Source organism: Vicugna pacos, chromosome 16, assembly GCF_048564905.1.
Source record: "Vicugna pacos chromosome 16, VicPac4, whole genome shotgun sequence".
Classification (NCBI taxonomy): Eukaryota; Metazoa; Chordata; class Mammalia; order Artiodactyla; family Camelidae; genus Vicugna; species Vicugna pacos.
The window spans coordinates 46949689-46977466 of record NC_133002.1 but is presented as its reverse complement, the minus strand read 5'-3'; the positions used below and the strand labels follow the sequence as shown (position 1 = coordinate 46977466).

At 40.7% G+C, this 27778-nt stretch overlaps 1 protein-coding gene, 1 long non-coding RNA gene, 1 other non-coding gene and 1 pseudogene across 14 annotated transcripts; 2 read left to right on the top strand and 2 right to left on the bottom strand.

The window, feature by feature from the left end:
• Positions 1-27: 27 nt before the first annotated feature.
• On the top strand, positions 28-27661 carry NBR1 (NBR1 autophagy cargo receptor). Of its 11 annotated transcripts, XM_072939270.1 has the most exons (24): positions 28-468; positions 1349-1498; positions 3743-3853; positions 6339-6401; positions 7106-7124; positions 7964-7986; positions 12926-13120; positions 13448-13525; positions 14015-14229; positions 14706-14873; positions 15168-15377; positions 16092-16251; positions 16346-16636; positions 17317-17466; positions 17965-18040; positions 18734-18844; positions 19094-19258; positions 19499-19576; positions 20652-21072; positions 21854-21948; positions 22582-22639; positions 23364-23472; positions 23649-23786; positions 25869-27661. In XM_072939270.1, exons 3-24 carry the CDS (start codon positions 3752-3754, stop codon positions 26040-26042), a joined length of 3099 nt encoding a protein of 1032 aa, XP_072795371.1. In that variant the 5' UTR covers positions 28-468; positions 1349-1498; positions 3743-3751; the 3' UTR covers positions 26043-27661. The 11 variants fall into 11 exon arrangements, 10 of the variants coding, with proteins under 10 accessions (XP_072795371.1, XP_072795370.1, XP_072795374.1 ...); XM_072939269.1 differs by lacking the exon at positions 1349-1498; XR_012059755.1 differs by lacking the exons at positions 28-468; positions 1349-1498 and adding an exon at positions 684-833 and having other exon boundaries at positions 23621-23786; positions 25869-26080.
• Positions 10443-11991, bottom strand: LOC116283734 (thyroid transcription factor 1-associated protein 26-like; annotated as a pseudogene).
• On the bottom strand, positions 18606-20752 carry LOC140686170 (uncharacterized). Of its 2 annotated transcripts, none has more exons than XR_012059757.1 (2): positions 20667-20752; positions 18606-18772 (listed from the first exon to the last, which is right to left on the bottom strand). It is a non-coding gene; the product is annotated as an uncharacterized lncRNA (long non-coding RNA). The 2 variants fall into 2 exon arrangements; XR_012059756.1 differs by lacking the exon at positions 20667-20752 and adding an exon at positions 18926-19116.
• Positions 24823-24896, top strand: TRNAT-AGU (transfer RNA threonine (anticodon AGU)). Its single transcript has one exon. It is a non-coding gene; the product is annotated as a tRNA-Thr (tRNA).
• Positions 27662-27778: the final 117 nt, after the last annotated feature.

The window sequence follows — 27778 nt, the reverse complement described above, 5'->3', positions numbered from 1 at the left end:
ATGACGTCACAGTGATTGCTGTACTAGGGTGGGAATCTCTACCTGAGGCCCGAATATGAGCGCAAGTTAGTGCCTAAAACAGTCGCAGGAAGAGGCCCCGTTCTCTCACCCTTTCCGCCGCAATGGAAATTTATTTACTCCAGTTTAGGTAAATAAAAGGACTGTGAGGAGGAAAAAACTACGATTTCCAGCATGCATTGCGGATCGAAAAGTCTTGGCCACAGTGTTCCTTGGAAACTGTAGTCTTACGGAGAGGAGTTTTCGACACGGGAAGCGGGTACGATTCTCACCGACAAACCCAGTTTACAAACTGAAAGGCTCCGCGCGCTTATGCACGTCAACAGATATGGATTGGAGTGTTATGTTTTCGTACCTTGAGAGCGGAGACTAGGCTAAAGAACCTACAAGTCCTAGGAAGACTACAATTCCCATCCAGCCCCGCGAGTCTCTGGCAAGTCGTCCTCTAAGGTCGGTGACCGAAGGGAATGCATCGGGCGCTGCATTTACCTGGGAAGTGGAAATCGGCCCCGGCACTGGCCCACGGCTGCGCACTCGTAGTTCCGCCCCTTTGCCCCGGTGTTTGTTATTGTTGTTAGGGTCAGGCTGCTCCTGCTCCGCCCCCGCCATCTCATCTTCGACCAATCAATGGGGTGGTAGTTTTGAGGAACGAGTAGTAAGAACCAATCATCTTGTCGGAAACTCAGAGAAACAGTAGACTAGGCCCTGTCTCTATCCGCCATGTTAGATTCACCCCGTAGGGATAAGCAGCAGAGCTGGCAGCGGACGGTCTTAGCACTGGCCTCCGGCAGGCGCCCCCCGGGGGCGGAAAGCTGGTAAGGAAGCCGCTGCGGTTACCTAGGAGGTGGGTGTCAGGTCTCGCTGAGAGGGCTTAGGGAAGTTTAAAGGAGGAATCCTCAAAGAGGCGCTACTTTTTCCGTATTTGGGGCAGCCGATCTTTTCAGGGGCGGGATGGGAGAGCCGTTCGTGTTCTGAGAGGCCGAGGGGGATGATAGTACCGGAGGAATGGGGGGTCCATGGCTCAGAACGCCTGGCTTCTGCTGAAGGACGCCGAGACTTCCCAGCACAAAAATGGCCTAGTCAAAGAAAAAGAGAGTCCTCAGGGGGTGGTGACACTGCCCTGGGGACATGGAATGCTAGGAAATGATAACTGGAAGACTAGGACGAAGTCTGCAGGGGAAAAAAAAATGACATTACCCACAGAGCCTCTTACTCCTCCCCACCTCACTTTTGGGGCACCTCATAAAGAAGTCTTTTTGGTCAGGGACTTCCTTGGTCCGAGCATTGGAAGGTCACCGTTTTTCCTTTTTATCTAACACGCCGCTTTCAGGTCACACATTTTAACTGCAGGATAGCTTGTGATAGGCCTCTTGTGGAAACAGTAATCGAAACTCAGATTTCCTGGTCAGCTTCATTAAAGGGATTTTTGTTATCCTGAAAAAATCGACTTTGAGGAAGAGCTGACTTGTGCCAAGCAAAGGTGAGCCAGTGGCATGAACTTAAAATAATGCCAGTTAATGAAAGCTGAAGGCCAAGGCCGCCTCTGCCTGACTTGACTAATTACAAGGACAGATGGTGCTAACCATAGCTTTGGTATTTCCACAAGTTCAAGATTAATGCTCTTGCTGAAAAAAATTTCACATATAAGGTAAACAGGAATAGGCAGCTCTTTATGAAGACCTGGATATGGTCCAGCTAAACTAGAATCTCCCACTTCCTGTTTTCTCCTCGTCAGCCAACCAGCTGGAGGAGCTCCAAAGTATCTAAACTAATTTCCAGTTGTGTAATTTGAGGAAAAGGGAAGATTAGTTTCCTTTTGGACTCTTCAAAAATATGAAAGTGTATTTCTCAGAAGTTGAAAAGTGTTTTAGAATATACACTTTTGGCAGAGTGAATCAGTCACTTAATCTGCCCTATTTTTTTGCCCAAGATGCTGGGGAGTTGGCAGGAATTCTCTTCAGATTTTAAGGACCCCAAGAATTACATTCTATATGAATGAAATACTAGGTGTTAGCAGGATTGGTGCTCGAAACTAGTACTAGTTTGATGGTGAACTTGGTTCTAGGTAGAGAGACAGAATGGAAAAAGTTGAGGGATGATTGTCTTTGGGTTATAAAAAAAAAAAAAAATCCCTGATCCTCAGAGAGTTCAAGGTCCTTTTTAATGAGGATCTTAGTTGTATTGTTTCACAGGGCAGTTCATTCGAGCAGGACTATTTCAGATTGTAAAGACTGATTTATTATAATAATAACTTCTATATTTGAGTACAATTTTCCAAGAACTAGGGTACAAATTTTTTTGAGCCTTATGATACCATTGTGAGGTTAGCAAAGCAGAGATCTTAGACCTGTTTTACAGATTAAGGAACCGAAGCTCAGAAGTTAAATGACTTGCTCACACTTAAATGGCTAATAATGTGCCAGAGCTGTGTCTGGAATCCAACTCTTTGAAACCCCCGTGTTCCTCCCATTACACACTGAAACTCCTGAGACTGTTCCTCTGCTGTCTCCTGTGTCTGGAGCGTAAGTCAGCTCTTTGCAGATGCTTATTCAGGATTTGTTGATGAGCTGGCCTTTTTCATTACAACTTATGTTGTTTTTTTTTTTAAAGGAGGTACTGGGGATTGAACCCAGGACATTGTGCATGCTAAGCATGTGCCCTACCACTGAGCTATACCCACCTCCCCACAACTTATGTTTAGATTTAAACAAACAACTTTTTCATAAAATCATAGAAACAAACCAATCTAAATGCAACAGTAAACAGAATTCTTAAAATTCTTATTTTCTAGAGGTATAAATTCAGTTGTTTTACAGATGAAATGATGTCTGTCAAAATTATCGAGTAGGGAAAGGGCATTGCCGTAACAAGATAAGTCCTGAGATGATGATAATTATGGAAGATAGCTGATGGGTCCATTGGGGTTCATTATATATTAATCTCTCTTCTTTTGTATAGGTTTAAATTTTTTCATAATAACTGTTTTTTTTTTTAAATTAGGTTACTATAGTTTGCTCAAAACAGTTGACTAAAGTCAGTCCATATTTGGGGGATGGAAGTGTATAGGTGAAATAAAGGCAGCTTTGATTTAATCATTGTAGTTAGATGTTTACTGCTCTACACTTTTTTGTATGCTTGAAATTCTCCATGAAAGAAAAAGTGGACTACAAAAAAAAACATGAATTTGACTGAAGGGTGTTGAAATCTACCCCTATGTAGTTTCTGGGCTAGTGTTTCAGCCTTTATATTGTTAAAGTTGATCTAAGAGAAGAACCCAGGTTGCTCAATTTAGGAAAAGGCTGTTTTTCCAAGAAAAATGTAGATCCATCACTTTCAAGTTTTAGGAATGTAAATTCCCAGAGGATAGAGACCTAATCTTACTCATCTTGGTATCCTGCTTCTAGTAGCTATACAGTAGGTATCTGTTTAATTAAGCAATCATTAGAGAGTTCATAAAATCCTAAAGGGATTACAAATGGTAGATGATTTCTGTGAATGTGGCCAGAATTTACATTCTCTCTGCAAACATGTATCAGTGAGATTTGTTTTAAACCATCTACTAGATAGTAAATAGCTGAAGAGCCAGGTACATTATCTTCTCTCTGTGAGTCCTTCTAGCCTAGACCATATTAGCTCCTCATGAGTATTTGCTGAATGAATGTTTGTACAGTTTGTGGAACCTTTTCTAATGTGTTTTCTCTCTCACCCATCCTCTCTACTCTAGCCCCACAGCATGGAACCACAAGTTACTCTAAATGTGACTTTTAAAAATGAAACTCAAAGCTTTCTGGTTTCCAATCCAGAAAATACAACTTGGGCTGATGTGGAAGCTATGGTGAGTGTTACTTTGTTTCTCCATCCATTAAGCATAGCTATTTTTCCCAAAGGTAGCTATTTTTAGCAGTGCTTCCTTGCTGTGAAGTCTGTCATATTTACTATTTCTGGGCCTTTTATTTTTGACTGGGATTCAGTAGTCATATAGGAGATATGCCCTGGTGAAGGGAACAAATTCCTTTTCAAGAGTTTAAAAAGGAAAAGTAAAAAAATTTTTTTTAATGAGATAGGACTAGAAAACCTGTTAATTTTAGAAACAGTCCGAGGAATGAATTGCTTTGGGCTCTACCCTGACCAGGCCTCAGGGGAATGTTCTCCTGCTGGAGAATAGTTAGGTTATTGTGGTTTGTGAACCACCAAGGATATAATTTGTGTTTTGCAAGAGCTGATCAATTGCTTTTATTGCAAGATCAGAGGCTAAGCATCTCAAAGTTGAGCAGAAACAACTCCCACAGGTGTCCAGACAGCAGCTGATCTAGCCTTCTTTTTTTTTTTTTCTTGTTAATGCTTTTTCCTCCTCTTGATTTGCCCTTTGTACTCTTCTGGTTTTGTTTGGTTTGCAATGGTGAATGTTTTACTTCCTGTGTAACTGTGTTTATCTAACAAAACTCTTTGGTTAAAGCCTAGTTTTTCCTGTATGGTAAAAACCTACCTTTATCTGGTTATGTGTTATGGTAAACAAATGGGAAGAGAAATGATGAAGAGACCTCAAAAGATAATCTGATCTAGTCCTCTGTCTTCCAGTAAATATTTTTTTATACTATCTTAGACAGATGGTCATCCAGAAAGTTGTTTCTTATTTGTCAAATGATCTAAAAGTCAAACATAGTTATCTTTCTTTTCCTAGTTAATTATAGCAGCTAACAGCTTGCCTTTTTTCTTTATTGTAAATTTTGAATTATAAAAGTGTTAATACATGCCCATTATAAGAAATGAAACAATCCAAATACGTCTGTAGAAAACATCAATATCTCTCTACTCCCCACGCCTTCCATCCACTCCTCCCACTTCTTTGAGATAACCAAGTGTTAATGGCCCTGTTTGTGCTTCCCACATTTTCCATGTTCATACAGATACCATACCAGTATCATACTATAAACATTATTCTGCAGCTTGCTTTTTTACCCAACACATATCATAGGCAGTTCTCAATGAATAGATAAGGACCCAAGCTCATTTTTTTATTTTTTACGGGATAAGTCATTAGATCTACTTATTTATTTATTATTAGTTTTGGTTTTGTTTTGTTTTTTCAAGTGGAGGTACTGGAGATTGAACCCAGGACCTCATGCATGCTAGGCATGCGCTCTACCATTTGAGCTATACCCTCCCCCTTCTTTTTTTAAAAGCTATAGATTATCCACAGTATTGTTGGTATTGTTGTATGATAATTTAACAATCCCTTATTGAAAGATTGTTTCTAGTTTTTTCCATTAAGATATAATTGACATATAACATTATATTAGTTTCAGGTGTACAACATAAAGTTTAGTTAACATCCATCACCAGATATAGTTAGTTTTTTTTCTTGTGATGACATCTTTTAAGATCTTCTCTCTTAGCAACTTTCAAATATACAATACAGTACATATTATTAACTATTGTCACCATGCTGTACGTTACATCCCCAGGACTTGTTTATTTTATAACTGGAAGTTTGTACCTTTTGGCCACCTTTACCCATTTCACCTGCTTCCCATCCCATGCCTGTGGCAACCACCAGTGTGTTTTCTATGTCTATGAGTTTGTGGTATTTGTTATTTTTAGGATTCCATATGTAAGTGAGTTCAGTGTTTGTCTTTGTCTGTTTTATTTCACTTAGCGTAATGCTCTCAAGGTCAAAACTTTTTTTTTTAAAATATGGTGGTTAAACTACAGTAGATCTCTCTTCATATGTATAACTTATGCCCTGGTCTATAGGATGAAGTTTCCCAAAGTGAGATTAATGGTTCACAAAACATGTGACTTTAAATTTTAATAAGTATCTGCCAGGTGCTTTGCACAGCAATTGTAACACCCCACAGAAATACATGACATTGCCCTGAATTTTTGACATGAGATGTATGGCTTTAAAAATTGTTTTGCTATTCTGTTGAGATGACATCTCATTGCTTTAATTTACATTGCTGTGACTATCATTAAGGTTGAACATCTTTTCATATATTTGTTAGGCATGTCTGATTTCTTATATGAAATTTCTGTAGATTTTGGCCCACTTTTACCTGGGTTAAAATCTTGTGATTAGCAGTTTTGTAGATGCTCTATGTATATTACAGATATTAACTCTTTGTCTCTTATGAATTGCAGATATTTTTCCCAACCTATTGTTTGTCTTTTGACTTTGTTCATGGTTTTTTTTAAATTATATAAAATATTTAATTTTTATGTAGTGAAATATGCCCATTCTTTCTTTATGACTTCTAAGTTTCTCTTACAACCTGCCTTTTTGATAACTTCATCATGTAGTGTGTACATTTCATTTGCAGGTGAAAGTTTCATTTGATCTGAACACTATTCAAATAAAATACCTGGATGAGGAAAATGAAGAGGTAAAGTATATTATGGTACCCATGGCCAGGTATCCAGAATAGGGATCTTCTTAAGAGGGATGTGGTGCTTGAAAAGTTCAGAATAGTGTTCATCTTATTTGTGTAGGGGTTTAAATGTATTTGATAATCACATGTTCTAAGCCAACTTGTGGCATCTGAGATGGAGTTGAGAAATTGGGAAACAGTATTGAAGAAGAAAATCTGAGCAGTAGCTTTTAAAACTATATAATGATCTTAAGTTCAAATATATCACAAGCTGCTTTTTAGTTTATAATAATAAATGTAATAATGGCAATTATTATTGAGTGGCCATAATGTGTTGGACTAACAGCACTATGTGTTAGGTATACTATTATCTCTGTTTTATCCATGAAGAAACTGAGACACACAGAGGTTAAGTAACTTGACCAAAGGCACTAAAGCTTGAAAATAATAGAATAGGGGTTCAGTCTATACCCTCTGGCTCCGAAGCACAGGCTCCTAACCAGTATATTATGCTTCCTCTTATTGTAACTCAGATAAAGAAGGATAAAGTAATTAAGCAATAAAATTTCTTAATTATTATTCATAGCCAGTTCATGATACTGGAAAAGCTGAGCCCCCAGCCTGAGATTTTGCATCTATCCTGTGAGGCTAGTAGTAGTAACAGAAATGCTCAACTGATGAGAGGCTTATAATTCACTGTTGCTTTTTTCCTTTTGCAGGTATCCATCAATAGTCAAGGTGAGTTCCTAAGAAAGCCTATTTAACTTTATTTAAAAGCCTTAATCTGTTCATGAGCATTGGCATTTGCATTTACACTCAAATCTTGTTGCAGTGTTTATTTTAGAATAGAATTTGGTGTGCAATAAATTGACAGGACACTCACTTATCCATGGGTATTAGTTACATAACAGATCTTTATAGCAGTTTTTTGTATATAGGTCGGTGCCTTTGATTAGACCCAAAGGATAGCTTTAATGGGAAGTTCTCTTATATTTAAGATGCTAATGTTTTGAAAATATACCTCCCAGTTCAACACATATAACTTGTTCTCCTGGTGTTGCATTTATCTTTAACTTGGTTATATATTGATAATGTCAATTTATAAATTAGTGGTATTCCAGCAGCTTATTTATAAGATGGTGAGTTATTCAAAGCATGAGGTACATTTTCCCACAGGAACAATGTTATGTTCGAGGATTAGTTTCCTAGGCTTGCCCCCAAAAGCTTATTTTAACCAGCTGAGATGACCGTGTTAACACTGTCCTTGAACTCCCTTGAGTCCTGAGCTTCACTAAGCCTAGTATGAGAAAGTTGGGTTGAGGTTTTGTACCTGGAAATCTCCAGCAGCAAAGAGAGGGGGGCTTAAGGGGGAGAACTAATCTGCGAGCTTCTATTTACCATGCAATGAGAAGGGACTTTGTCAGCAAAACGTAGTAGCTATTCATGTATAAAGATTGTAAGCTAAGAATTCTTTTTTTTTTTTTTTAAGAATTCTTAGAAGTAAGAATTGACTGTGCTTAATAGAATCTTTTGGGCTGATGAAAAAATATCATAGTATGTATTTTTTGTCCTTCTAGGAGAGTATGAAGAAGCACTTAAGGTAATGATTTTCATCTTAATTTCAAATAATTTTTTAAAATATTTATGGACTAAAACTTGAGCCTAAATTCCATTAACCATGGGGAGAAACTAATGACTATAAACACGGCAATTTTTAGGGAGACTGTGGTGAACAGGGCATCCCACTCAGCAAAAGGTAGCTCCTGAGACAAAGATTGTTTCCAGTTATCATTGCATCTCATTGCTGGTCTTGATGCTATCGTCCTGGGATTTCAAAATACAAAGAACCCTCTGGAATGATGCTTTCACATTTTCCATCTCCTTCCTTCACCTTGTTCCCTATAGAATATTACACTATAATGTGGAAGAGTTTAAGGTATAAACCATACAGTTACGGACAATCTCTTGTTTGTCGGTGATGAATTAGAACATTCCTCAAGGTCACTTATTTAAGGTGTGCCAAGCTGACCTTTCACTGATTATCCTTTATGAACTTCTAATCCAGACTAAGCCATTTTCCATAATCACTTTTGGTCTAGGGAAGTAAAGGCAAGATTTTTTGAAAATCAGGAGCTGGATTGATTTACCCTTTCTGGGTTTTAGTCAGAATTGTTATTCTGGGTGCCACTTGTTTCAAAAGTTTGGCCAGTGTCTTCTTGGTTTTTACTCAGGAACCTTTATTTCCAGCCAGTCTCTTGGTTTTAGACATTGAGGCCCTTCCCTCGTTTCCCTTGGTTGAGATACCCATCTCTGTTAATAATTTCTCGTGCTTCCATAATTTCCCTCTGCCCCAGTTTTTGTGTAGTCTTCCTATTTCCTCTTTGTTTTTAAGCTATTTTAACATGCTGTCCCCCCACACTCCTTTATTCTTGTCCAACTCTTCTGTCTTTTTTTCTTTCCCTATTCTCAGAAACTATAGTAGTTTCACCAAGGAATCTTCTAAGAAGTTCAGAATTCTTCTCCCTTTCCCTCGGCCACTTTTAGTTTACCTATTCAGTCAGAAATCTTGGATCTCAGGAGTCTAGAGTTTATATAAGCCTGTCTTGCCCCAGAGAGCAAGACTTCTTATACACTTTTTGTATAGTACTATGTAATACATAAGATATCATGTTTATATTTGAACATATTTCATTATACTTATTTCTTGAGCAATTTTTTCACAGACTCTACCAAACATTTTACAAAAAGCATCTTGATTTATGGTCTAGAGTAGGAGTTGGCAAACTATAGTTGGTGAGCTGGCCAATATAAGTTTCTAAACATTGTATTTCATCTGAATTTCATATGGTACAAAAGTATTATATGCTTGAACCTGTCACTCAAATAGAAGGTTTCTTCAGTTCTCAGGCCAACTTTCCTTCAGTGATAAATAAGAAATCACCTCATACCTGTCAGAATGGCTGTCATCAAAAACACCAAAATCTTGTACACTGTCAGTGGGAATGTAAATTGGTGTGGCCACTGTGGAAAACAGTATGGAGGTTCCTCAAAAAATTGAAAATAGAACTACTATGTGACCTAACAATTCCACTTCTGGGTATATATCCAAAGAAAACAAAACACTAATTTAAAAAGATATGTGCAACACACACACACACACACACACACACACACACACACACACACACACACACACACACACACACACACACACCTGGAACACTATTCAGCCATAAAAAAGAATGAAATTTTGCTATTTGCAACAACATGGATGTAACTGAAGAGTATTGTGCTTAGTTAAATAAATCAGACAGAGAAAAATAAATACTGTATGTTATCACTTACATGTGGAATCTAAAAAATAAACATGATGGTAATGAGAAAGAAATAGACTCACAGGGTAGGGAGGGTATAGCTCAGTGGTAGGGCACATGCTTAGCATGCACAAGGTCCTGGGTTCAGTCCCTAGTACCACCATTACAAAAATGAATAAATACATAAACCTGATTCCTCCACCCCTGCAAAAAAAAAAAAGGAAACAGATTCAGATGGTTACTATTGGGAAGGGAAAAGATAATATAATCTTCAAAAATTTTGAATCACTATGTTGTACACCTGAAACATATAATATTATAAATAACCATATCTCAGTTTAAAAAAAGGGAAAAAATATTATGTAGAGCATATATAGAAAACTTTCTTTTACAAAAACAGAAGTATTTGGGCATTTATATTTAGTATAGCTCTACAATCCAATTTCTGTTGACAAATTAAGTGTTAGGAGATACGGTACATACACAAAAGAACTGAATAGCCAGCAAATATTTTAGCCCTTGATCAAGGATGACATGCCTGATTTAATTTTTTTTTTTAAAGAGGATACTCCACTTATAAATTCAAGTTTGGTTGGTCATTTTTAGTCTTTTTGCTCAATTTTTTTAAAATTTTTTATTGATTTATAATCATTTTACAATGTTATGTCAAATTCCAGTGTAGAGCACAATTTTTCAATCATACATGAACATATATATATTCATTGTCACATTTTTTTCTCTGTGAACTACCATAAGATCTTGTGTATATTTCCCTGTGCTGTACAGTATAATCTTGTTTATCTATTCTACAATTTTGAAATCCCATCTATCCTTTCCCACCCTCCGCCCCCTTGGCAACCACAATTTTGTATTCTATGTCTATGAGTCTATTTCTGTTCTGTATGCTTTGTTTTTGTTGTTTTTGTTTTTTTGGGTTTTTTTAGATTCCACATATAAGCAATCTCATATGGTATTTTTCTTTCTCTTTCTGGCTTACTTAACGTAGAATGACATTCTCCAGGTGCATCCATGTTGCTGCAAATGGCGTTATGTTGTCGGTTTTTATGGCTGAGTAGTATTCCATTGTATAAATATACCACATCTTCTTTATCCAGTCATCCGTTAATGGACATTTAGGCTATTTCCGATAGTCTTGGCTATTGTAAATAGTGCTGCTATGAACATTGGGGTGCAGGTGTCATCCTGAAGTAGGGTTCCTTCTGGATATATGCCCAGGAGCGGGATTCCTGGGTCATACGGTAAGTCTGTTCCTTGTCTTTTGAGGAATATCCATACTGTTTTCCACAGTGGCTGCACCAAATTGCATTCCCACCAGCAGTCTAGGAGGGTTCCCCTTTCTCCACAGCCTTTCCAGCATTTGTCATTTGTGGATTTTTGAATGATGGCCATTCTGAATGGTGTGAGGTAATACCTCATTGTAGTTTTGATTTGCATTTCTCTGATAATTAGTGATATGGAGCATTTTTTCATGTGCCTATTGATCATTTGTATGTCTTCCTTGGAGAATTGCTTGGTTAGGTCTTTTGCCCATTTTTGGATTGGGTTGTTTGGTTGTTTCTTATTATTTTTGCTCAATATTTTGAATAATTCCATTTTCTTTTTGTAAAGCCTTTGAGTTTCTTCTCTGTTTCTTCCTAATTCTTGTTATTTAACAGCACGCTTAGCTGGTACATGTTCACATTCTTCCTGTGCTTTTTGATTTGATGTTTTCTTTTTACTTTGGTAACACAGTTTGCTCTTATGGTACATTGTTTTTTGGCTGAGGCTGCTCAAAGCTACAGTGTTCTTCAGACAAAGCCTGGTCATTATTATGTGGCTCTTCTAGCAAAGGTTGATCAGCTCATTCTTCTGACAAAGGCTGGTCATCTTGTTCTTCTGACAAAGACTTGTCAATTTTTCTAAGTTGCTTCCTGAGTCTTTCCTCTTCAGCTAATTAGAGGTGTTTCAGATGATCAGGATATACACCTGTGAATTGAGATGCCTGTGAAATTTGAGCCTTTTCTTGCCATAGCAATTTCTTATAATTTTGCTAACTCTTTAGTTTTCCTCAAAATGTAAGGCTCTGTCCCTTGCGAATGCTCCCTAGAAAGGCCTACAGATGGTTAGGTCACAATATCCTCTGTTTCACAGTCTTATTTCTCAATCCTACTGGTAAAAATTTCTTTACTACATGTCCCAAAATTCCCTGACTGCCATCTTGCTGCTGGCCTCATCCTGGCCACATATTCTAAAAAGTAAAGTTTTATTGGAAGACAGTTGTGCCTATTCATCATGTATTGTCTGTGGCTGCTTTTGTGCTACAATGGCAGAGTTGAGTAGTTTATGGCACAAACTGTATGGCCTGCAAATCTGAAATATTTATTATGTGGCCTTTTAAGAAAGTTTGCCAATCCCTGACCTAAGATAATAGCTTTCAAACTTTTTGGCCATAGAATGCTGTTTTTAAATGGAATCTTAGGAAGTCTAATGTGTGAAAATAGATAAAGGGAGAACAGTTCTTGTCACTGGGTAACAAGTGGAAAGAGCCAGAACCCCATGGACTTGACCCCTAATCTCTTCCTGGATGCTGAAGTACCTTTGTAGAACCTCAAATGCTCCTTGAAATAGAGTTTTCAAAATAGGATATTTAAGATGATGCTGTTCAAAAAGAAGTGACCACTTCAACATACTTTCCAAAATACTATTTGTAGTGGGAAGGACGCTTAATTATAGGACATAGCTTTAAGTTTCTTGGGTTCTAGGATTGACTTTTAAAAAGTTGAGATTAGAATCCATAAGTGGAGTCTTGCATAAAAGCCAGTTAACAGATGGTAACTAGATTTCTTGCGGTGATCATTTTGCAGTGTGTACAAATGTCAAATCATTATGTTGTACACCTGAAACTAATATAATCTGTTTGTTACACTTAAATTTAAAAAATAATTAAACAGGAAAGTAGTAACCCAGTAAATAAAAACATCTCACCTAATAAAATGCTATAGTAAAAACCCACTTTTTAATAACAAAACTGTTTCTAGTCAACATTCTTGGCAAAGAAATAGCAAGCTGAGTATTAACAAATTTGTCATTCGATTTAATAAAACAAACATCCTGAAATTTCTTAGCATTTTTCACCACACCTCTTCTGTTTAGGTGTCTTTGAAATTTCATTTAGGAAAGGAGAGTCACACAATATTGTTTTTATTTCACAATGTATGCTCTCAGATGGCAGTGAAGCAGGGAAACCAACTGCAGATGCAAGTCTATGAAGGCTACTGTGTTGTCGATGAAGCCTCACCCCGAGTTGGAGCAGAAAAACGACCAGTTGCAAGGACAGGGAAGAAGCCACTTGCGCATTATTCTTCACTGGTGAGAGTCTTGGGATCAGACACGAAGACCCCAGAGGAGCCTGCAGCACAGGTACAAAGGGAATGGACCTGTCTCTTCTATTTTTCTAACCTGTGTTTCATTGTCTCTGGTCTGAGATTTGAGCAATTCCTCAGATTTGGAAGTTACCGTGACCATCTCCATCTGACTTTTTGAAACTAGTAACAGTGTTTACTTCTGGAAAGGAGACAAAGAGGGTGACATAGAGACTTTGGGGTTTTCCAGTATTCCTTCATGCTTTTTTTTTAACCGTATGTTTATATTGTTTGACAAAAGAAACCTCAAAATAATGTTTAAGGAAAATTACTTTAAACAGAACAAAAAGTAACCTCCAAGATCTTGGATTGTGTTTTCTTGCAGCAGTTTCCACCAGCTCCATGTGACGCAGACCAGCCTCAAGACAAGCCCCCAGACTGGTTCACAAGCTATTTAGAGACAGTGAGTGTTCTCTCTGGCTTGGGTTTTAGCAGCAGTGTTGGCACAGGTGGAATGTGGAAGAAATAGAAAGCTGAACCCAGTGGCTGCTGCCTCTGGGGCAGGTGAATGGAGAGTGGTGGCTAATAATTCCCAGACTGGAGCAGTTCCAGTCAAGAAAGCACCTAGCTTTTGCAATGATGTACTAGAAAAAGAGGGAGTTTAATTCTAAGGATGTAAGGGAAAGGGATAAATCTCTATGCTTGAGAAGGAAGAGTTCGAAATTTACTCATCATAGGATTTCTTGGTGTTTTCTTTGAACCAGTTTAGCTGTGGAAGGAATAGACCACCTTTTGCTGTGTTTCTGTCCATGAATTCAGTAGCTCTTATTTGTTTATTATGTTGTTAATGTTATACCAGAGATGGTGAGGCTTCAGGTCTGTGTGATATTTTCTTGCCTTTTTCCAGTCTTGGAGCTGAGGATTTTTTCCCCCCATCTTCTCTGTATTCTAGTTCAGAGAGCAAGTGGTTAAAGAAACAGTTGAGAAGCTTGAACAGAAATTACATGAGAAGCTTGTCCTCCAGAATCCATCCTTGGGTTCCTGTCCCTCAGAAGTCTCAATGCCTGTTTCAGAGGAAACACTGTTTTTGCCAGAGAACCAATTCAACTGGCAGATTACATGCAGTAACTGCCAAAGAAGGATCATCGGTGTGCGCTACCAGTGCAGGTAAAGCAGTAACTTGGAAACGAATAGCTATTCATAGACCTTAGAACAGGCCTGCTGACGTTCTGGGAGATAAAGGGTGTGCTCTGCCTCTGAGCATGAGACATTGCAGCTCTGGATTGGAAACAAGCTAGTCTTTACCCACAAGAGAAAATAGCTATTCAAAGGGTGACTATCTAAGATCATTATGTTTGGAAATACATTTGGCTTAACAGAGCCAGACAAAATTATGTTCCCCAGAACCAAGGATTGTCTCCCTATTCCAAATGTGTTCACATCTTGCTCCCTCCCATAGATTGTCCTTTGAAATAAAAATAGGCTAAGTATTATGATACTCATTTTATTAATGAGGATGGAGACCTGGCATGGTTGGATGACGTACTCAGGTTACCACCTAGCTGGTAACAGCACATATGGAAGTCTGGGTTTGTGTCTCCCAACCTCAGGTACTTCCTACTGTGCCATTCTTTTCCTCACAGCCTCTGCCCACCCTACAATATCTGTGAAGACTGTGAGTCAGGGCCGTATGCCCATGACTCCAACCACGTGCTGCTGAAGTTGCGGAGACCTGTTGCTGGTTCCTCTGAACCCTTCTCTCACTCAAGGTTGTCTACCCCTCGTCTTCCTGCTGCTCTGGAACAAGCCAGGTGAAACCATATGTGCACAGGATGCTTGTTTTCTGGTTGGCTTCTTGGTTTTGGTGACAGGGTGTGAATCACAGAACTACAAATAGTCTCCTTAGTTCCTGCTCCTTTCCAGTTGATGCGCAGTGATGGGGGTGATTATCCAAAGCTCATAATGAGCTGGAAATAAGGACCATAGAAAAAAATTAAGAAACTAAACTAGAGGCTGGCACTGATGGAGACCACAAGGGGCTCAAAATAACTTCAGGATTTGTTTGTGAGGTTTGGTTGATAAGACTTTCATTTGTTATCTCACAGGCTTCAGAAACAGGTTGACAAGAACTTTCTTAAGGCAGAAAAGCAAAGGTTGCGAGCTGAGAAGAAACAGCGGAAAGCAGAGGTCAAGGAACTTAAAAAGCAGCTTAAACTCCACAGGAAGATTCATCTGTGGAACTCGATCAATGGGCTCCAGAGCCCCAGGTCTCCTTTGGGCCGACCCGAGAGCCTGCTTCAGTCCAACACCCTGACGTAAGCCCCGGGCCAGGATTGGGGCAGGGTGGGGGCCAGGGCTTTAGGCCCAGGCCCTCTAAAACTGGAACTTCAGCCAACTTCTGTCTTATTTTTTGGCAGGCCATAACACCCAAACCCTTAAAACTCCCCATTTTCTGATCCTAGTGTTCTTAAAGGGAGGTTTGGTAGTTATCTTTGACACTTGCTTTGTTGCCTTCTTCAGAAGGAAATTAGCAAGGTTCAGAACTAGCTGGTGTGACCTCTCTTCCCTGGAGGCAGCCTGGATTTGAAGCGAAAGGAGTGAATATTTTCAGAGTCCAACTCTGTAGCTGTTTTTCTTATGGACCCTTTCAATTATCCTCACTGTGGGTTTTAGCTCAGGAGTCAGGTTTTTTCCTCTTTTTTTTTTTTTGTTTGTTTGTTTGTTTTCTGGTGTTTGTGTGTGTGTGGTGGGGGTGGTAATTAGGTTTATTCATTTATTTTTGGAGGAGGTATTGGGGGTTGAATCCAGGGCCTCATGCATTGTTATGCATGCACTCTACCACTTGAGCTATGTCCTCTCCCCACCCCACCCTGTCCTCTTGTTTTTAAAAAAAATTTTGTTAGTATTATTTTTTAAGGCAAATGTGTTAGTACCTTCTCCAGGGTCACGGTATTTCGAACCACAGTATTAGCTATTCAGAAGCTGTCGTACCCAACAGCAAGTGACTAAGTATCTGAATTTCTGTTCAGGCTCCCCTTGCAGCCCTGTGCCCCAATGATGCCAACCCTCAGTGCAGCATTTGTGGATGAGAATTTACCTGATGGGACTCACCTTCAGCCAGGAACCAAGTTTATCAAACACTGGAGGATGAAAAATACAGGAAATGTAAAGTGGAATACAGACACAAAGGTATTATTCCCCGCACAATGTGAAGGTGAAATGATCTGAGGTGGCAGAGTTTCCAGCTGACAAACTAACTTTCTCTTGCCACTATTCTTTTCAGCTCAAGTTCATGTGGGGAAACTTAACTTTGGCTTCTACAGAAAAGAAGGATGTTTTGGTTCCCTGTCTAAAGGCCGGTCATGTGGGAGTTGTGTCTGTGGAGTTCGTTGCCCCAGCCTTGGAGGGAACGTACACTTCCCATTGGCGTCTTTCTCACAAAGGCCAGCAGTTTGGACCTCGGGTTTGGTGCAGCATCATAGTGGATCCTTTCCCCTCTACAGAGAGCCCTGGTAACAATGAAAAGGGCATGAACAGCTCAAGCAAAGCTGATGATCTTACCTGCCAGCAAGAGGTAAGCATTGCAGGGGTGACTAAAACCCATGGAGCCCACTCATAGCTGGTGCTTCTTCCAGAAATCTGGGAAGGCTAGCTTCTCTCCTCCCCCGAACACATCAGTATGCTTATGTTGGGTCTAGTCCTCAGGGATTTGTTTGCGTGTCCTTAGGATCTTGGTGCAGGCGTCCCTCAGTGCTTTTGTATGTCTTTGTAGTGATGTGTGGCCTGCCTCTCTGCTGCACAAGGGAAGACAGGGCTGTCTGGCCTGTGGAACTGCTGGGCTGATGGCTTTGCTGCTTAAATATTCCCTTGTGTGTGTTTCCTGAATACTAATGAAGTTTTGCCCTGGTTGTTATTTGGTGCAACTTCCTGTTTTTTTAGGCAACTTCCCTGCCTTAGTAGGGGAATTTTTTTAGAGTGTCTGCTGCCTTAAATTTAGTTACCCAGTGTTAATGTCCTGGTTTTGACTGTCATTACTATGCTTAATCTAAGCTATTGTCATTAGGGGAAGCTTGGTGAAGTGGGTAATAAGTGAATTCTCTGTGCTATTTTTGCAACTTTTCTATAAGTCTAAAATTATATCAAAACAAAACATTTTAGAAGATGCAGTGCTTTCGTTTTTAGGGAGGCAACCATCAGCTTGCCTTCTGAGTTCTGTTGAAGGGCCTAAAATTTGTCCCAATGATTTGTCTCTAGGAAGCTTTTCTTCTGGCTAAAAAAGAAATTCAGCCCGGTGAAACATCAGAGCAGACAGAAGGGACAGGAACCTGCATCCCACAGAAGGCAAAGAGTGTTGCCAGCGAGAGGGAGCTCTACATCCCATCCGTGGACCTCCTGACTGCCCAGGTGAGCACTTTGAGGGGCAAGGGACAGAAAGTGTTGGGGACAGATTTCTTAACTTTTGAAAAGAAGGTGGTGTAGCCATAGGTGGTGCCCAGGAAGTTAGAGATATGCCAATTTTGATCTAGTGAGATGCATGGGAGGGAGATGCATCTGAATGGGAGGGAGATCACCAGGAGAAGCAAGTTTCTAAACTAAGTGTTTCCTCTTTGAATTGGGACCTCATCTTGTGCTCCCCCACAGCTTCCCTTTAGTTCCCTCTTCATTTCTGCCTGACTGGTTCACCTTCACCCCCACTGCATTTTCTCTCTTTCCTGCCATGTGGTTGTTTGAACATCTAGTTCCCACTTAACTCTTCTTGTTTTCACTTGACTGAGGTGAGGCATGAATTTGAACAGAGTGAAATCTAGAATGATGTGGAGCTCAATGACCTGCAGGTCCCATCAAGACAAAACCTGGCTCTAGTTGTGCTGCAATAGCCTAATGTAGCCCATTTTTCCCCAGGACCTGCTGTCCTTTGAGCTGTTGGATATAAACATTGTCCAAGAATTGGAGAGAGTGCCCCACAACACCCCTGTGGGTAAGAATGTTACTCAGTCCACCTTGTTTATTTTATTAACAGGCACAAAAGTACTGCAGTAGACTCTAGGAGTTTGTATTTTACTCTAAGGAAATAACTGGCAAGGATTTCTCCCACAATGTGACACTAAAACTGCACCCATGGGTCCGTTCTCCTTCTTCTCCCTGTTGTCTGCCAGAGGCAACAATACAAGTTTGTACAAGGCTATCCCAGCACCATAAAGGGACCCTCTTCATTTTTCTTGAGATATTTGTGTCCCTTTGTTCCTTTACATTCATGGTTCTGTGTCTTGGCTTTGGTCTTCCAAAGCCAAACAACTATTTATGATCCTTCCTGCATTGATTGATCTGTCTTGAGATATGTACCTGATGATCTGAAGAAATTCTTTTGGTTTGTTTTTTGTTTTGTTTTGTTTGGAGGGGGCAGGTAATTAGGTATATTTATTTATTTGTTTTTAGAGGAGGAGGTACAGGGGATTGAATCCAGGACCTTGTGCATGCTAAGCATGTGCTCTGCTACTTGAGCTATACCCTCCCTCCTTGGAGAAAGTCTTTAAAATAGGCCGTGAAGCATACCTGGGTTTATTTTAGCCCTGCAGGAGGCAGGAAGCCTGTGAGTGGACACTGTGGACACTGACTGTTGATGATGTGATGCTTTTTCTTGGTTGATGGTTCTCCTGTCTTCATTCTCCAGATATGACTCCCTGCATGTCTCCTCTGCCACATGACAGTCCTATAATAGAGAAGCCAGGCTTGGGGCAGATACAGGAAGAGAGTGAAGGGGCGGGATTTAAAGGACTTCCTGGTAAGGGGCTAAATATTTGTGAAGTATTTGCACCCTCCCCTTCCATACCACATCCTCTTGCTACACATACCGGCTACTAACCTTCCCTTTGTGAATGGGTCTTCTGTAGGATCTCATTTTTTGAAGTCTTCTCACCTTCACATGGCACAGATAGCAGCTATTCCTTGGCATCATATTGGCATAGGTACATGACTGGAGAAAGCCCTTTAACACTTTAAACACCAAGTGCAAAGTTCATGTCTCTTTCAGAGTCCACAGTGTCAGTAAAGAAGAGGGCTGAGAAAATTTCTTCAGTGGAGGAAGCAGAAGATGACCTGAGTGGGACCCAGTTTGTGTGTGAGACTGTAATCCGATCCCTTACCTTGGATGCTGCCCCAGATCACAAACCACCTTGTAGACAGAAGTCTCCAAACAGTGAGTGTCCCTGCATCCTGCTCCTCTCCAACCACCTCATCCCCGCCCCAGCCAAGTGGCACCTAACTTGTGATTGCCAGACCTGAGCAGGTAGAAGAGCTTTTCTTTACTGAGAGTGGAGATAGGGTATCTTTGTTAGAATTCAGATCATGCTTGTTTCCACGAAGGCTACCTGACCATTTTATTTATACCATCAGGAGCAAAGCAGCGCTACCATAACTCATTTCTGCACTTTCCCAGGGGCAGAATTTCAGCTACACGCCACAGAGGAACAGCAGCCAGCTGTGCTGCCTGGATTCTGCAGTAAGGAATCTTCTTGTAAGTTGACAGAGCTCCCCAGCTGAGACCTCCTTTGGCAGCTGAGGTGTCCCCATTCTCCAAGGGCAGCAGTCCAGGAAATAGTGGGCAGAAGCAGGAGTACCAGACTAAGCTTCTAAAGGTTAAATTCTGCTGTAATAAATTTCTTTATGGCAGAAATGTCTAGACGTCAGATAGGTAGAACCAGTATTGCATATTTCAAATGCTATCCAAAGAGTCAAATTCTACTACGTCAAAATAATGTGGAAAAGTCTCTCATGTTTATTATAATGAAATTTGATCTATGCCTTTAAACATGATTTATTTCAGTTTTGTTTAAAACATACACACACACCCCACAAACACTTGTGTATAAATGCATAACAAAAAAGCCTGGAAGGACATATACCAAAATGTTTACAGTAGTTATCACTGATATGATTATAGGTACTTTTTTATTTCCTTTTTTTTTCCTCATCCATGTTTTGTCAGTTTTCTATTGTAACTACTCATTATTTTGCAAAGAAGAGGAGAAAAGAGGTCATACAGTCCTGCAGTAATTTCCACCAAACACTTCCTCTTTTTATACCACTGTTAGCTAATACATCAGCTTTGATTTGCCTTTTTTCCTCCTCTGTTTTATGAGGGGGAGGTAATTGGGTTTACTTACTTATTTATATTTGGAGGAGGCACTGGGACTTGAACCCAGGACCTCGGGCATGCTACACATGGGCTCTACCACTTGAGCTGTACCTCCCCCCATCAACTTTGATCTGAACCCATCTCAGTATATTAACCATCACGTGAAGAGGGAAATAGATGGGGTTTCCTTGTTTCAAAATTTCATAGTGTTCTCAGAGCCTGGATGTTTCTGCCGACCTCGTTTTTGTGAACTTCAGTTCTGTCCAGCTTTATGTAGCCTTCAGACTTAGAATGTGGCCATGACGATGGTTTCAGCAGCAGCCCTTTCATTGTTCGTCCCTCTCCTCCAGCTCTCATATTTGTGGCTCCTGACCCACAAGGCTCAGTAGGGTAAGGTTACCACCAGGAGCTGCTTTTAACCTGTACCTTAAAATTGGTTGCTTTCATCTTTTAGTGAAATTTGCCTCACCTGGAGAGGGACCACTTGGCGATGAGAGGGAGGAGATTGTCCATATTGCTGAGGAAGAAGCTGTCGTGGAGGAGGAGGATGATGAGCTCAAAGATGAAGTTCAGAGTCAGTCCTCTGCTTCTTCAGAGGATTACATCATCATCCTGCCTGAGTGCTTTGACACCAGCCGCCCCCTGGGGGACTCCATGTACAGCTCTGCACTCTCACAGCCTGGCCTAGAGCGAGGGGCCGAAGGCGAGCCTGGGGTTGAGGCTGGGCAGGAACCAGCCGAGGCTGGAGAGAGTACCCCTGGAGGGGAGAACCAGCCGCCGGGGCACAGCATCAATGACATCCTTATGACCTCACAGACTCTGGACACAGTGCCCTTGACCCCAGAGGTGGTGGGGCCTCTGCTACAGCTGCCCAGGTACCGTCCACACCCCTGTCCGCTGGGCTGTTCTCCAGAGGTGGAATAGAGAGAAATCAACTTGATCTCAAAACCTACTTCTTTGCTAGCAGGGGAAGAGACTATTTCCAATAGTAAAGTCTGAATCTAGATGAATAAAAATTATACTTCCTGGTATTTGTGGATTCCGGATTTAATTTATGTTTTAGTTAACCTTCATTGTCTAAGTATAATCTACTTATGTTGTGATTGCTAAAAGCCAGTTTTTAAACACATACATCCCTAGACCTTCCTCTGTGTTCTGTTGACCCATGGGCAACAGCAGCAAAAACTCATTCTCATGCTGGCGCAAAGCATAATTAAGCAGTTTAATCTATGATGGAAACAAATATACTACAAAACCAGTAGAAGTTGTTATTTTTAATTCACCGTGGGATCTGTCTGTGTCATTGCTCTCTCTCTCAGTCGGGAAAATGGTGGAGCCTTGACTGTAACTTAAACCACTCTCCCAGGCAGCTAGGCGTTTCCCTTTATCAGCACCACTTGATAGGGTGGCGGGGAGGTGGGAGGGGTAGGGGCGGTGACCAGTCTGAAGCCAGTCTTTATAGTTTGACTGTGGCTGAAGAGGAAAACCAGAACTAGAATGAGCCCTTCTCACCTGATCCCTAAATTCAGACATGATCTGGATCAGAAATGTGACACCTATGTAGGGAATCTGGCACTGCTGTGCTGTGTTTACTGTTTCTCCACCGTTACCATAGGTGCCTTTTCAACTTACTTCAATATTGTGTCTTTCTGAAAGGAGTTCTCCTTGTGCCCAGCATCATGGTTCCCCAGGAGTGGATTTACCAGTTACCATACCGGAAGTTTCTTCAGTCCCTGATCAGATCAGAGGAGGTAAGCTTTCTCTCTTTTTGTATGCTCCTTTCTAATGGAAACTGGGTATAAATAGGCACTCTTTGTGATTCTTGGCAGTTTTTAGAAACTTGCCTTGTGACTCTTTCTGCTCCTCCCTCTTCTCCTTCTTCTGTCCTCTAGCTTAATATTTATTATTAAATGAGACCTCATAGAGGTTGGCATTGTGCTACAGTGGAAAGAACACAGGCTTTGGAGCCAGACCAGTCTAGGCTCCGGCCCCAGCTCCACCTTTCTTCACTGTTTGAGTTTGCAGTGGTTCAGTAGATCTGTTTCCTTATCTACAAAAATAAGGATGATAGCACCTTGAAGTTGTGGGTAGACCCTCAAAGTCACTTCCCACTCTTCCTCAAAAAACAAAACCTAAAAGTACTTAAGAACTAGTAATCAGTGTGATAGGATTATAGATTTAATAAACAGTCACGTTGCACTGCATTCTAAACAGTTTTTCTGGTAACCACTTCCAGAATTTCTCAAGTATTAAAAAAAAGAAAGAAAGAAAGGCTTTAAACTCTGATCAGATTGCCACCTGCCTCAGAAATAGCCTTTCTGTAAATTAGGAAACACGGGGCAGTGATGGATGCTGCATCTAACCAACCGCTCTTTTGCTTTTAGAGCTCAGAGGCTCATCAGGACTTGTAAACAGCAGACAGAAGAGCTATGACCACTCAAGGTAACTGGACCTTGTGCAGCCTCTTCTTCAGAAGCTGGTGGATATCCTAGTATTAGTTCTGCCTAAACGAGTCTCTTAAAGCATGCACCACCTCCCAAGAGCGGAGAAGGAGAGCCATCATTCCTTCTTGTTCTTTCTCCTAAAGCTTGTGAGCGACACTGAACAGAGAGCTATAAATAACATTGATGTTTAAGAGTGTTCACATTCCAGACCAGGAAGAAGTGCCATCCAGTTCAACTCATACTTAGTACCAGAGGAGAAGGCAGGAAGGTCAAGCCCACCATGCATTTTTGTAACTTCTTCTTAGACAAAGCTGTTTCTCTGTTCCCAGTCATCTCAAAGCAGTGTCTCGCTGGGCTCTCCCCTACTTACAGTGTTCAGAAAATCACATTTCCTTTGGGAGGTGTTTCTTCTGATTTCACACTTGGGCAGACTGCCAGTACCTCACTGTACCCATGACCACATTAATTTTCATCTGGGACTGAAAGCTGGCACGCTAACCGGAGTGGTGTGTTTTCTGCAGTGCCTGTATCTTGCAGCCGCAAAGCTGGGCCCAGGCTTGTGTCTATAAAACTGATAGGAAAGCAATCAAATTCTCTTTTTATAGCTGTTTTTTTTTTTCCCTTAAGGAAATCTCATTTTCTTTCTAGGATTAGAGCCCAGATTATTTTGTAGGAAGATAATTTACGTTTCCTTAGGGAGATAATTTGGTTTTCCTCCCCAGGCACCACCACCATGGAAGCAGCATTGCTGGAGGACTGGTGAAGGGGGCTTTGTCTGTGGCTGCCTCTGCATACAAGGCCTTGTTTGCTGGGCCACCAGTCACTGCACAGGTCAGTGTATATTTTATTTTCCTGAGTCAAATCCAGGTCACCAGTGAAAATGATGACATCTGTTTGGGCTGGAGGGTAGCAAAGCCTTGTAGACAGCATGAGCTTTAAGTTTAGTCTTTGGTTAACACAGAGCTCTGCCACTTTCCAGCTCTATGACTTTGGCTTAATTACTTCAGGGAGGAAAGAAAAAAGACCTAATGTTTGCCGAGGACCTACTTCATGTGGGGAGTTCTCCCAAGTGCCAGCACTACAAGATGAATAAGACACCAGTTCCTGCCCCAAAATGGTGGGAAACAAGGGAAGTAAACAGACAGGTATCTGTGAAACTTTTTAAAGCACTATAGAATTTAAAGAATCTTTCATTCAACTGAAAAAAATACCTGGACGTTTATAGTGCAGCGTTAAGATAGATACTGTGCCGATATTCTCGGACGGATGGAACACCTCGACCTGGTGTCAGTCCCACAGTGGAGCCAGGAAGGCTTGCTGGTAGAGAATAACTGAACTCAATCCTACAGGACAAAATAAGTGTTTGCCAGGAGACAGAAAGAGTACTGTAGACAGAGAGTAGCCAGTAAAAAGACTTGGAAATGTGAGCCTGGAAGGTGAATTCGTGCTGAGAAAAGTAGGAAGAGAAAAGAGCAGTGATGTAGGCGGGATGCTGCATTAAGTGGTTTGGATTTTATTTTAAGACTAGTGGGAAGCCATTGAAGGGTTTTAGGAAAGTAATTAAGGTTGTCAGATTTGTTCTTAGTAAGATCACTCCATTCCACTGCAGTGTGGAGGCTGTGGGACCCATAAAGAAATCCATTTGGGAATCCATGTGTAGGTGGAAAAGAAAGATAGAAAAGAAATAAAGGGACAGAAATAGCAAAACTTGGAGACCATGATTAAGTGGCTAGAAAGAAATCAAAAATAAAAGTTGCTGACTTAGGCAGTAATAGTACCATTCCTTAAGAGGAGATAAGCCAGAAGGAGGATATATTTGGTCAGGAGGAGAGGAAAATTAGGTTAGTTTTGGGTAGTGTTGAATTTGAGACACAGCCAGGTAAAGTTATCCAGAGTGCAGTTGGACTTAGACATCTGGGTCACAGGAAGAAGAAATTTGGCCTAGGAATAAGGTCATTTATGTACAGGTTATAGCAGAAGCCTGTGGTTAGATGAGATTTTCCAGGAAGAGGGAGTAAAGCAAGAAGCAGCCTCTAAGGATCATGGAAAGAAGGAGGGCCCTGTGAAGAAGCCTGAGAACTAGGAGGAAGACGAGGAAGGAGGGAGTTCTGTGCTGGAGCTTAGGGAAGGGCGTTTTAATGGAGAGGACTTGGCCAGCAGTGTCAGATGAGTGAACCAGGGGGAGGGTATAGCTCAAGTGGTAGAGTGCATGCTTAGTATGCATGAGGTCCTGGGTTCAATCCCCAGTACCTCCTCTAAAAATAAATAAATAAACCTAACCCAACTACCATGCCCCCCTAAAAAATTAAAAATAAATTAGTTTTTAAAAATAAAGATGGGTGAGCCAGTAGCAAAGGAGGTTAACCATCAAAATGAGAGAGGATAATTTATAGAAAAAGATTTCTGGGCTCGCAAAAGATAATGAGATACGAAGTAAAGTCCATTGTGGAAGGATTAACCCAGAAAGGAGGATGGATAATTTATTCTGATTATAAGAGGGAAGATGGGAACAGTGGAAGAGGAAAATACCAGAGACAGTGACAGAGACAGAGACAGAGACATGACACTTTCTCATCTTAGTCTGCTGAACAACCCTGCAAAATAGGAGATAATCTGTGTCTCCATTTTCATAAATAAGAAAACTGGTACTCAACAACATTGGTAAGTAAACATTAAGAGTTAGGGTGTCCCAAGTGTTAGGAGGATTTAGGAAGTTTATGTGTTCCCTCCCCAGAGAGGGAGGTAAGTGAATGTTCTATTCTTTATTTAAAAAAAAAAAAATGCAAAGAAGCTTGCCCAGGATGTAATTTCCCAGGTAGTTTCTTGTCCGACTCCTTTGCACATCTGAGTAAATTTTCTATACTTTCTTCCAATACCAATCTCTTACTTCTGCTTGCCTGATCATCATCATTACCTTTATCTTCACAGCATTTCCAGAGTTTGCATCTTTCCCTTCATCTAGCCTAGTTCTAAGGACAGTTCATTAGTCGCCTGGTTTTGAGTACAAACACACCTAATCCAAACAGGACCTTCCCAAGTCCTTCTTATCCCCTCAGAAGACCCATTAGCATCAGGTGGACAGGAGTGTCATAGCCCTGCACCTGTTTACCTAGTATTTTGAATAAATCTGGAAAGATTAATATGACTTAACAAGATAATAAAAAGTTACAAGATAAACACATAACTTACGCAGGAAATGTTGTTCTGCTTTTCTTGACTCTACACAGCCAATAGTTTCTGAGGATCAGACAGCAGCCTTGATGGCCCACCTCTTTGAAATGGGATTCTGTGACAGGCAGCTGAACCTGAGGCTGCTGAAGAAACACAATTACAACATCCTGCAGGTGGTGACAGAACTCCTTCAGGTCAACAACAACGACTGGTACAGCCACCGCTACTGAGGAGTGACCTTGTATTAAATAACTTTGCCTGCTGCTCAGAGATGATCTTTATTCTGTTGTTGGGGTGTAGGGTAGAGGCCCTTGCTTATTTTTTAATCTGATGAATCTATATAGAGCCCATCATTGAACTATCAAGACAATACCTGCATTACAGTATTTTTTGGAGCAAATCAAAGACCAGAACTTACATTTTCACTTTAGACATTGGATGAATTGTAGGAAGAGCATTTTTCAATTGATTTGGATAAAACTCCTCTGTTTTAGTGCATTGAAGAGTATACCTTGAATTTCCTATAGAACAATTTTTCTTCCTGCTTGTATTGAAGTTGAGTATTTTTCTTTGCTTAATGTGGATGTTTTTATGAGGATATCTGTTAATTGTCAGTTTTTAAAGGAAATTAACCTTGGAAGTCATTTCAAGAATTGTAATTTCTCTAACATATCCCCAGCCTCATAGCTATGTGGTATTAAAATGACACCCAGAGTGTGACAGGAATTTTGTTACTCTTCCCTTCTCAAGGAGAAAGTCATTTCCCTGCAAGGCTTACTAATTGGCACTGTTGTTTTCTAAAGACCCCATTGATGCATATTCTTAAATGGGTCCACCTTCTGGGTGGACTTCAGTGAAAGAAGGGGGGAGTATGCTAATTAACCCACCAGCACCTGTTGAACAGTGTCTATTGTAGTAATTTTGCATACATTTTATTTTATTTAAGGGAAAAATTTAGGTAGTGTGAAATATTTTGCTAATCCTATAAAGAAGGAAAAAAACTATTCTATTAAAGGGAAAAGTAAATTTAACAGTTACCTTTTTTCTTTATGTCAAGGGACAGTTCTTATTTCCGGGGGGGTGGGAGTGGGCATAGACACATGAGAAAAGTGAAAGGCAGGCTCCTGTATGGATCTCTCAGTAAAGTTCAAGGGCGGACAAATGAGTGTGTGTGAGGCCTGGAAAATCCTGATGGCCTCTTGAATGTTTGAAATCTGTTCAGAGGTATCTAGCCCTAGAGAGCCTAGAACAGGAAAAAGAGGCTGGTGTTTTACAAAACTTGGATGGGGGCAAACTCACTGAAAGAGTTTTGGTTTAACCCCAGGGTAAGTGAGTGGGAAAGAGCTTGCTTACAAGGGTCCAAGTTCTTACTCTTTACAGAAGGGCGTCTTGGATGCAATTGGTAAAGAGATAATAAGCAACACTAAAGATTTTTATTCATGAAAATTACTTGCAGAAAAAGAAGAATCTGACCCCCAGCCCAAAGGGGGAAGGATAGTAAAATAGTATTGTTTAACCTGGTTGGTATTATGAATGGTGATTTAAATTAATCATTAGCCATAATGATGTTTATTTACAGTATTGCAGAATGCTATTAAATAAACCAGGATTCAGACTACCAGCCAACCAGGCTTTTCATTATTTAAAACGTGTTTAAGGGGACTTCTGGGTAGAGGCTGAGCGGCACGGTGTGTGTAATTAATTGGGTTGATTTGGGGCGGGACTTGTCTTAACCATCTGAGTTGTATTTTGGGGGTCCAGGAGGGCCCTGGGGTCCAGTTGTCCGTCCCGTTGTACTTGTACATAACCGTTTAAAGAATGGTGAAATAAAGGTTCTTTGAAACTCTTACCTGGACTGGCTGGTCTTTGCGGAAGCAGCGTCCAGGACCTCGCATGGCCTAAGAGCCGAGAAATTCTCTGACCGCTGTGGTGAGTGGGGCGGGCCTTGGGAGGGAGGGGGCGGGGC

Bases quoted from the DNA above. Each gene is read 5' to 3' on its own strand.
- NBR1 (XM_072939269.1), top strand. From the start codon at position 3,752: ATGGAACCACAAGTTACTCTAAATGTGACTTTTAAAAATGAAACTCAA. The intron at 7,987-12,925 runs GTAATGATTTTC...GTATGCTCTCAG, and splicing joins AGTATGAAGAAGCACTTAAG to ATGGCAGTGAAGCAGGGAAA. The intron at 18,845-19,093 runs GTAAGGGGCTAA...TGTCTCTTTCAG, and splicing joins GGGATTTAAAGGACTTCCTG to AGTCCACAGTGTCAGTAAAG.